Raw genomic sequence first — 10686 nt, forward strand, 5'->3', positions numbered from 1 at the left:
GTAAAGAGTGATTTTATTAAATACAGAAAGTAGGATTTAAGTGGTTCCAAGTAGTAACAGACAGAACAAAGTGAATCACCAAGCAAAATAAAATAGAACATGCAAGTCTACACCAAATACAGTAAGAAAACTGAACACAGATAAAACCTCACCCTCAGAGGTGTTCCAGTAAGCTTCCTTTTACATACTAGTCTCCTTCTAGCCTGGGTCCAGGAATCACTCACGCCCCCTGTGGTTACTATCCTTTGTTCCAGTTTCTTTCAGGTCTCCTTTGGGGGTAGAGAGGTTATCTCTTGAGCCAGCTGAAGACATATGGAGAGGTCTCCCAGGGGTTTGAATAGACTGTCTCTTGTGTGTGGACACCTCTCCCTCCCCCTGTGTAGAATCCCAGCTACAAGATGGAGTTTTGGAGTCACATGGGCAAGTCACATGTCCATGCATGACTGAGTTCCTTACCAGCCAAGCCACATTCCTGGGAAAGCTCAGATGTGGATTGGCATCTCCAAGTTCATTGTTGGCTTTAGTGTTTCTTGACTGTGCACTTACTGAGAATAGTCTTTTCTCAGGAAGCTGACCAACTGCTTCACTGAGGCTATCTAAAATCAAGCAAGTACACAACCAATATTCATAACTTCGAGTACAAAAATGACACATATACAAATAGGAGGAATGTATTCAGTAGATCATAACCTTTACAGAGATAGGTTACACGGCAAAAGTAGCATAAAACATATTCCAGTTATGTCATATATACATTCATAAGCATATTCCCATAAAGCATTATGGGTTGCAATGTCACAACCAGATCCTTTTCTGCTGTGTAAGAGAGATCTGGCGGGGACAAGTTTTGCAGCAGGTCTGTCCAGGCAGATCCAGGAGAGGCTTTGAAAGAAGCTTAAAGAGACAACCAGCTGGCTGAGTACCCAAAGGAGGAAGCATGATTTGGCCTGACAGCCAGACATGGAGACATCCCAAGAAGAAAGTTAAGGGATAGTAGTAGATCCAAGGGAAATAGCCTTGGGGAGAGTTTGGGGGTGAACCTGAGTCCCACTTCACCTCCTGGGGGGGGGGGGGTCAACTCTGGAATTCCTGTTCGGCTTAGCTGAACACCTGGGGATTGCTGCTGTATCCTGAAGAGCTGGAGAAATAAACACCTTTCATTTGATCTCTTTTTTCATTTGGACTCCCCTTCACTAGATTGGGTGGAGTTTTTTTGTTTGGCTGGAGAGCTGAGACGGCGTGCCACAGGGAAAACTGAGGAAACTGCCACATTTCGCCTTGAGAAGGTAAGATCCAGTCACACCCTGCAACTTCAAATCTTTAATCATGCATGTACCTGTATAGCAGTACTGTATAGAAATATGCTTTGTATGTTTCAAATTGCTTTGGTTTCATTAGCATCATTCCTGTGAGAATCTCAAAGCACTGTATAAATGTTAGTTAAACCGCACAAATACCTGGCAAGAAATAACTGTGCCCGTCAGTAAAGTGCGGTCACCTCTGATGACTATTTAATATCATGCAGCAACCTGACATAACAGGTCAAGAAAGTGGAGTAATTTAGGGGATACATACTTTAACAGTGTTGTGTATATACTAGAGACGGTTTGGCATTTTTTGTCAGAAAATGCTGAATTGTTGAAACCAAAACTTTTTGCAGAAATATATCTGTTTAGATGAAACTTTCACTTGGAAAATTTTGCAGGTCCAGAGAGAGGGAGGGAAATCAGAATAGCCAATAGCCCAAATTTCTGCGCTGCTTGATTCTCCCTCTGGCCCTAAGTAGAATTCTTGTTTTCTGGTCTATCTTAATGTAGGCAGTGTTTCTGCTGAGCCAAATGGTTGAAGGTACCATTCAACTCACCACAACACCTCCTTTTTACATAGGGCTCCTTGCCTCTACCTTGCTGCCCAGTGGCACCTGTTGTCCTAGACAGCATGAAAGGAGCTGTGCTTTCACGTTCCTGAGCTCCAGGCCCAATCAGGGGAGGTTTCCCCAGTATATGGAGGAGGAAGCAACATAAGTTGCTGCAGGCTCCTTCCTCAGTATCTTGCTGCTTGGCCCCATGGGCGTGTTTCCCTCCCACAGCCAAGATCCCCAGGCCTCATCCCCCACCCGTTTGAGGAAGCAGTGACCTGCATGGGGTCCAAGTTAGAATCTTCAATTGGCCCAATTAAAATAATCAAAATTCTAATTGACTTCAATGGGATTGAGCTTGTATTCTTTGTATTTCTGCCAGCCCAATCTGGAGGAACAGTGTCTGTGTGTGGTTTATACACCAGGCTAGGATCTTCACAAATATGAATGCCAAATATCAGAGGGGTAGCCATGTTAGTCTGTATCCACAAAAACAATGAGGAGTCTGGTGGCACCTTAAAGACTAACAGATTTATTGGGCATAAGCTTTCGTGGGTAAAAAAACTCACTACTTCAGATGCATGGAGTGAAAATTACAGATGCAGACATAAATATACTGACACACGAAGAGAAGGGAGCTACCTTACAAGTGGAGAACCAGTGTTAACAAGGCCAATTTAGTCAGGGTGGATGTGATCCACTCCCAATAATATGAATATGTTGCACAAGCTTGAGTCTTTCCTATTAGTGGGCAAAACATCCTTTTAGTTCTGTTTTCATATCCTTTCACTTCTCATCTCTTTGGGAAGCAATTGAACATGGATTTTTTTTTTGACATCGTACCATAAAATTATATTGTGCTTGTGTAAAACAATGTGCAAGCCATTAAGTAGAATAATGAAATGCTGGAAGTTAAAACAATAAGCTCGGATGATTTAAGTCTTGTTATGTTTTAAATCTGCAGTATGTTTGCAAGAGTGAATTGGTCTTTGGGGCTGAATATATAGTGCAGATATTCAGACCATTTTGGAAAGAACAAATAATACCTGGGATCATAATTTAAACCACTGTTGTATTAGCTGATCATTTCACATCACCAGAGTTTTGGTCTTGGTGTTGTAGGTTTATAAATGTCCAGTATAATCTTTTCCTAATTATACTTGATGTTTTTAAAAAATATCTGTCTGTAGGAGGATCTTTCCTTTGGCAGAATAGCAAAGAGTAAATTACTTAGATGGATTATGTTGTGTGTTCCCCAGTAATACACTTTGGTAAGCCTAGTTAAAACCTCCAGGACTGGAAGCTGTGTTCCTTTTGCAGTACTGTTGAAATATCATAATTCTACCTGATTTCACTCCCCGAATGGGAAGGAAGTCAGAGTTTTCAATAAATCACAAACCATTACACACTCATTTGGTAAGTAATGCACATTTGTCCTGACTTGAGATGACCCAACTGTGTCCTTTGCAAGCACCTCTGTTGGTGCGACTCAGAAATAACTCAGTTGAAGTCCATGGAATTAGTTGATAGAGGTGAATCAGGCTTATTAGATAAAATCTGTGGAACTGGTCCGTCTGCCCCGGCACAGCTCAGGAGGTGGGCTGGAGGCTATCTTTGTGCCACCCTGATCCCAGGGCTGGTAGGTGGTGGTTCAGTCCTGAGATGTATGTTAGAGCTGTCCTAAGCTGCTATCAGTTTCACCAGCAGGTAACAGCCCCCAGTGGGGGCTATCATGGCAGCCAGAGTTCACAGAGATGTGACTGCTTCCCAACCACAACTCTCTTCTGCAGCTAAGCCCTCTATAACAAGGGCTGTCAGTGGGGTGTCATCAAGCTGCTGTGTCTGTTTGTCCCTTTACTAATGTGGGAATTTTCGTGTAGCTGCTCAAGCTGACTTTGTGTTCGCTTCACTCCTGTGGACCATTGCAAAGCTGCCACAGAGGAGGTCTAGGTTCCCAATATCTCTAGGGATTGTGCAGCAATGTAAAAGGATCTTCTGACTCACTAGCCATGGTTACATGCTAGGTTCCAAATGGAAACACCACAATGGAATCAAGTTTATATTAATCTTGTTTTGTAGATTTCATGACCATGTGTTTTCCTCCAGAGCAATTACAGCCTTCTGAATGCATTGATCTCAGCCCCTCTAAATAGCCTCGCCTTTTCACCCTCCCATAAATTAGAAAGGAAACCCATGGACTTTTGGTATCTTCTTGGCCTATTACCTTGAATGCAGGTCTGTGTTAATATTACATATTTCCTGTAACAAACATATAAAGGGGAATTAAAAGTTGGGGGTGAGAAATAAAGAACAGATAGCCTTGGATGTTGGAGAGAAAGAGTCAGATCTGCCATCTCCCCTTGAAGTCACCTAGGTGAGGCTTTTTGACACAATGGAGGCATCAAGGAAATGCTCTTGATTAAATGCTTGACAAGTTGACACTATCCCCGTGAACAGGAAGGCCTGGGTTGAAAGAAATTTTGAATACAAACAGAATTTCATTAATATCACAGTTTGCTGTAATGGGGGTGAGGTGTTTTTTTTTTTTTTAACTTCCCACTGATATTTTTTCCCAGTGGTGTCATTCCCTTTTTAAGGGGAAAAAGACTCTGGTTAAGTTTTGCCTTAGAAGAAGTGTCACACTAATAGAGTAGGGACTTTCAGAGAAAATGAGAAACATGCACGAAATAGTGCTGGTCCTTCAGGCAGCAAATAAACCCATTTAATGGCCTCTAGCCATCAAGCCTATGTTAAATTGGGGAAAAAGAACACTGGAATTCATTAAATAATATAAAATAATCAGTATAAATAGAATATCAAAAGGGCATTACACCTCCCAGGATCCAAAAATCTAGTTTCACTTCACTTTATTTATCTTCTGGGAGCGTTTTTCTAGTGTGGTGACTGTTAGAGTCTATCTGCTCTGTTCAATGTTAGGGCTGTCACGATGAAAGTGCATAAACAGTATAAATAATAGCTGTTGGCACATGAAAGGAACTTTGAGTGGATTGTTCTTTGGGAATTCAACCACCAGGTTTTTTTGTTTGTTTGTTTTTTGTTCCATCCACAAATTTCTTATAATCTCAAATTGATTCTGTGAAAACTGTAATTCTTTTAATATTTACACTGGAGTTTAATATTTATAGCTGGATGGCAGGCAAAGATTTATACAATTTGGTAAATATTTATTAAATCAGACTCACGTTTTGAGCCTTATAGTTTTGTAACTATTATTTAGAGCTAACACTCTTTGAAGTGGAATATCAGCCTGCACCAGTCAGTTTCTATTTGTCTTCCCATTTCTTGTCTGCAGTGATCCTTCGTGATTTCTTTTTGCTGCTGAATGGTTGTATGGTTCCATCTAGCCATAACTTCATAACATTGATGGTCATACAACCTCCTACTCCATATCCAATCATTACCTCCAAAAAAAGCATCTTACCGCTTTGCACGTGGCTAGCACTTCTCATTCAAGATTTTCAGAGGTCTTTGCACCCATTGATTAAACTTCAGAACCTACCTATTGGTGATGTATTTTTAACTTCATTTTGCAGGTAGGCAAATTATTTCTCAGAGAAGGTAATGCCAGCATTTTTCAGGAGTGTCTGTTAATTTGGGGGTTCCTCTGTTTTTGGTTACCCAACCTGAGACATGAAGCACCTGCTTTGCAGAAGTGTTGACCACCAGCAGGAGCTGCTGGTGCTTAGTACTCTTGAAAATGAAGCTATAGGGAGTGTCAAGGTGGGCACCCCAACATTGAGGTGCCTAAAATCAGGGAAAGCTATGGAAAATGTTGTCCTAAATGCCTTTCCCAGGATTACATGCTCATGGGAAGAACCAATCAAGGAATTCAGGTATCTGCTTCACATAAGCCTGCTTTCACTGTTAAGCCTTCTTCTTTCTCTAAAACAACAATGAAAGATTGAGGGGAAAATAGCGGCATGGTGGGGTGGAAAGGAGAATGCTGAAAACAAAACAATTCACAGGATTTTATTCTTTCCATTCAAGTCAATGGCAGGTGTTCTACATCTCATTACAGCATTGATGGTGTGTTATGTTGCATCATTTCAACTCACTTGCTTTCAGACTGGATACCTAATTTCAATTCAGATAGCAGGTATCCAATCCAAATGGTCCACAGTGGATGGTAGCAGGTGAACAGAGAAGTGTCCAGTTTAGGAGTGTTCACGGATACTTTATACATAAAAGGTTGCAAATACTCCAGGTTTTAGTTAATTGAAAGAAGCAGATGCAGGAAAATTTTCCTATGGTTTTTATCTTTCTTGCATGATCGATTATGAATCTGTAAGTTATGAAGAAGGAAACTCTACAGAATAAATATATATGAGCTGTCCCATTTATCCATCTTGCCGTCTATTGACATAAAATGGGCAACATAAACAAAAAATGTTTTGCCACATTACAAACCATTTCTTTGCTAAAACACCCATGAAATCAGCCTCTTGACATATTCTCCAGCAAGTTAATCTGATTGTGATTGGCTCTGAGTGAAATGGAAATGAGAAAATTCCACTAAGCATGTGAACATGCAAACTGATTTTCTATCCATTTTAAACACAGGTTGGCTGAAGACATTACTTGTATAGACCAGTAAGTGAAAAGCTGAAGTGCATCTGAATGTAAAAGCCAAAATCAATTTGATTTTAAATGATTTCCAACTGATTTTAAAAGGCAATGGTGTGGAACTTATGTGTAAGGTTAAAAGGCTTCAATTTTATTCCCGTCAGACGAAGGCAAGCTTATTTTTTCCCCTTTATTCAATTTGTTATTTTTTTATCCTGCTACTGTTTTCCAAGGCCCCTGGTATCACTTCAACAATTTTAGTCAGAGTTACTGGACCAGCAGTGCAAAGTATTTTTATATATGGAACTGAACACCAGATGGGACTTGATGAATATTGTATTTTTCAGTGCCATTAGATTAGCGGTGTCCTATGAAAAAAATATTTGGCCACTACAGTATGGTGCCAGCAGTTAACCTCCCACAAATATCCTCAGGTAACTTGTGCTCCCTCTCTGCCAACCTATTGAACCACCCAGTAGGGGCCAGATCCAGATTCCATTAAAATAGTGAGGCAAAATCTTTTCCATTGATTCTAATGCACATTGGATCGGGCCCTAGAATGTCAAGATTCATGGGGCTACAGAGCAAGGATGGCCAGGGGGTTAAGGAAATGGAGATCTCATTCAGTTCCTGGCCCTGCCATAGACTTGTGTGAGCTTGGGCAACTCACTTAAGACCAAATCCACAAGGGTATTTAGGCTCCCAACTTCTGGGCCTTAGTCTCTTTGGTATATCTACACTACAGCTGGGAACAGCCCGGTTAGACAGACTGAAGCTAACAAGCTAAAATTAGCAGCATGGACATTGGCTAGCTGTCTGAGTCCAAGCCCACCTGACCCCATGGGTCTGAGCTCAGGTGGCTAGTCCAAGCTGTCACCAGTGCTGCAACATCCACACTGCTATTTTTAGTGAGCTAACTTGAGCGAAGCTAGTGGGAGTCTGTCTGCCTAGACAGGCAGTGCAGACCTACCCTCTGTGTCTCAGTTGCTCAGCTGTAAAATGGAGATAATAATCCTTCCTTTCTTCCACATTTTATCTGCCTTGTCTATTAAGACTCTTTTGGGGGCAGGGACTCTCTCTTAGGCCTGGTCTACACTAGGCGTTTATGTCGAAGTTAGCGCCGTTAAATCGAATTAACCCTGCACCCGTCCACACTGCGATGCTATTTAGTTCGACATAGAGGTCTCTTTAATTCGACTTCTGTACTCCTCCCCGACGAGGGGAGTAGCGCTAAATTCGACATGGCCATGTCGAATTAGGCTAGGTGTGGATGGAAATCGACGCTAATAGCTCCGGGAGCTATCCCACAGTGCACCACTCTGTTGACGCTCTGGACAGCAGTGCGAGCTCGGATGCTCTGACCAGCCACACAGGAAAAGCCCCGGGAAAATTTGAATTTGAATTCCTTTTCCTGTCTGGCCAGTTTGAATCTCATTTCCTGTCTGGACATCGTGGCGAGCACAGCAGCACTGGCAACGATGCAGAGCTCTCCAGCAGTGATGGCCATGCAGTCTGGGAATAGAAAGAGAGCCCCAGCATGGACTGATCGTGAAGTCTTGGATCTCATCGCTGTGTGGGGCGATGAGTCCGTGCTTTCCGAGCTGCGATCCAAAAGAAGGAATGCAAAGATCTACGAGAAGATCTCTAAAGACATGGCAGAGAGAGGATACAGCCGGGATGCAACGCAGTGCCGCGTGAAAATCAAGGAGCTGAGACAAGGCTACCAGAAGACCAAAGAGGCAAACGGACGCTCCGGATCCCATCCCCAGACATCCCGTTTCTACGAGGCACTGCATTCCATCCTCGGTGCTGCCGCCACCACTACCCCACCAGTGACCGTGGACTCTGAGGATGGGATACTGTCCACGGCCGGTTCCTCAGACATGTTAGGGGACGGGGAAGATGAGGAAGGAGATGAGGAGGGCGAGGCAGTTGGCAGCTCTCACAACGCTGATTTCCCCGACAGCCAGGATCTCTTCATCACCCTTACAGAGATCCCCTACGAAGCGTCCCCAGCCATTACCCCGGACACAGAATCTGGTGAAGGATCAGCCAGTAAGTGTTGTAAACATCTAAACATTTATTTTTAACAAAACAGGAATATTAACAATTAAAAGAATGGGTTGTTCATGATTAGTGTGCCCTAGGCGCTTAACGGTTTAGTAAGGGGCAGTGCAAGTTTTGAAAAGAAATCTAGCAATGTCCGGTTTTCAGTGATTGTCCTGCACAAGCCGCTCTACTGTGTATTCCCTGCTACTGCAGCTACAGTAAAATGCGGTCTATATGTGCGGGGATAGAGCAGTAATCCTCCTGGGACATCTCGATGAAGCTCTCCTGGAGGTAACTTGAAAGCCGTTGCATGAGGTTCTTGGGGAGAGCGGCCTTATTGGGTCCTCCGAAGTACGACACGTTGCCGCGCCACGAGATTATCAGGTACTCGGGGATCATTGCTCTGCACAGCAGGGCGGCATACGGCCCTGGTCTTTGGAGGCTTTCCCGGAGCATTCTCTCTTTGTCGCTCTCGGAGATCCTCATCAGGGTGATGTCGGCCATGGTGACCTGCTTTTAATTAGGTAGGGGAATGTTAGTGTTGGGACTGCTTTCCCGTTCCTTTACAGAACTGTAACCGCTGGTTTGCAGCCACGCGGTGGAGGCGGGAGAGGGGCAGCCGAAAGGGATCGTTCCCGGGGACAGCCGCGAGGGGGTGGGACAGGGGCAGAGTTCCCGCTTGCCGGATTGCTGGCAGCAGGGACTGACATTGATTTAAATGTGAAATGAGGCCAGTGGTAATATAAAAGTTTTAAACTGCCACAAGTGTACGGCTTACCATGTCTGCCTGCAACAGAAATTCCGTTGTGCTGCCTCGCTTCTCAAATGTGCTGTTCAAGACCCCAGGCACAGAATGCGAAGGCCGAGAATTCGACCTTGTGCTGAGTGCGCATGTGAAAGGTGCTGTGCATGGTCTTGTTCACAGAGAAAGACTATGTTCTTTGTTCACAACTACATTTATCTTTCAGAGGAATTCACTCCCTTTTTCCCATTTCCACAGCCCCGTCTGCGACTGTCTCACAACCTAGCCTGGAATCACACTCCCAGAGGCTAGCGCGGATTAGGCGTAGGAAGAAGAGGACACGGGAGGACATGTTCTCTGAGCTTATGGCCTCTTCCCAAGCCCAGGCAGCACAGCAGACCCAGTGGCGGGAGAACTTGACCCGAATGCACCAAGCCAACATGGATCGGGAGGAGAGGTGGCGGCAGGAAGACCAGCAGGCGACTCTAACGCTGCTTGGACTACTGAGGGAGCAAACGGACACACTCCGGCGCCTTGTGGATGTTCTGCAGGAACGGAGGCAGGAGGACAGAGCCCCGCTGCAGTCCATCTCTAACCGCCCTCCCCCGCCACCAAGTCCCATACCCACCTCACCCAAAGTGCAAAGAAGGAGAGGCGGCAGAGTCCCTGCTAACTCTCACTCCACCCCTGCAGAGAGCTCTAGTAGCAGAAGGCTCTCATTTCCCAAAATTTGAAAAGTTCTTTCCTTCCCGCCTGACACAAGCCCACGTCCAAGTTTCACCTCCCAATGCCATGTGTAGTTGATAATAAAAAATTCGTTTCTGTTAACTACTGTTTCAATCATGTTCTTTTGGAGGAGGAGGGGAAAGGGGGTTGGAAATTGGACAGGACAGTCTCCTTTGGCAGGGTACATAGTCGGGGGCAGGCACAGCAGCAGGGCACATACACAGTGCAGTGATGCAGTGACTAGTTGCCCCGGTTAGTCTGGGAGGTTGTTTTGATGTAATGTTGGGGGGGGTGGGTTGCTCTGTGACTTTGTGGCGGGGGAGGGCAGTTACAGATCTTAAGCGCCGGTCCTTAGACAGGATCACAGAGCCACACAGCATGGGATCTGTAACCGTCCTCCCCCTGCCACAAAGTCAAATAGACCTCCCATACACACAGTCCCGATCAGGAGGGGTGACAGGCTCCGTTGAAACAAGCATCCCACCGCAGCGGAGCCTGTCAATCCTTGAGTTTAGAAGCTGCATTCGCATCACAACACTAGACCCGCCCCGCACCACAGTCTGCGTCCCAGTTTTAAAAAATTCCCGCTAAAACAGTATTAAAGAAAACGGTGTGCTTTAACAAAGTAGAACTATTTTTATTTCGACACGTGTGTTGGAGGGGGGGTGAAGGGGGTATGTAACTGGATAGGATAGTCAACATTACCTGGGTAAAGAAACGGGGGCAG

At 44.5% G+C, this 10686-nt stretch overlaps 1 protein-coding gene across 1 annotated transcript; it reads left to right on the plus strand.

Annotated features, from left to right (window-relative positions):
* Nucleotides 1–7792: 7792 nt before the first annotated feature.
* Nucleotides 7793–10061, plus strand: LOC135972710 (uncharacterized). The gene is made up of 2 exons (XM_065551693.1): nucleotides 7793–8497; nucleotides 9492–10061. The coding sequence occupies exons 1-2, from the start codon at nucleotides 7921–7923 to the stop codon at nucleotides 9965–9967; spliced, it is 1053 nt and encodes a 350-aa protein (XP_065407765.1). The 5' UTR covers nucleotides 7793–7920; the 3' UTR covers nucleotides 9968–10061.
* Nucleotides 10062–10686: the final 625 nt, after the last annotated feature.

This window comes from Chrysemys picta, chromosome 7 (genome assembly GCF_011386835.1).
Source record: "Chrysemys picta bellii isolate R12L10 chromosome 7, ASM1138683v2, whole genome shotgun sequence".
Taxonomy (NCBI): domain Eukaryota; kingdom Metazoa; phylum Chordata; order Testudines; family Emydidae; genus Chrysemys; species Chrysemys picta.

Bases quoted from the DNA above. Each gene is read 5' to 3' on its own strand.
- LOC135972710 (XM_065551693.1), top strand. From the start codon at position 7,921: ATGCAGAGCTCTCCAGCAGTGATGGCCATGCAGTCTGGGAATAGAAAG. The intron at 8,498-9,491 runs GTAAGTGTTGTA...CCATTTCCACAG, and splicing joins ATCTGGTGAAGGATCAGCCA to CCCCGTCTGCGACTGTCTCA.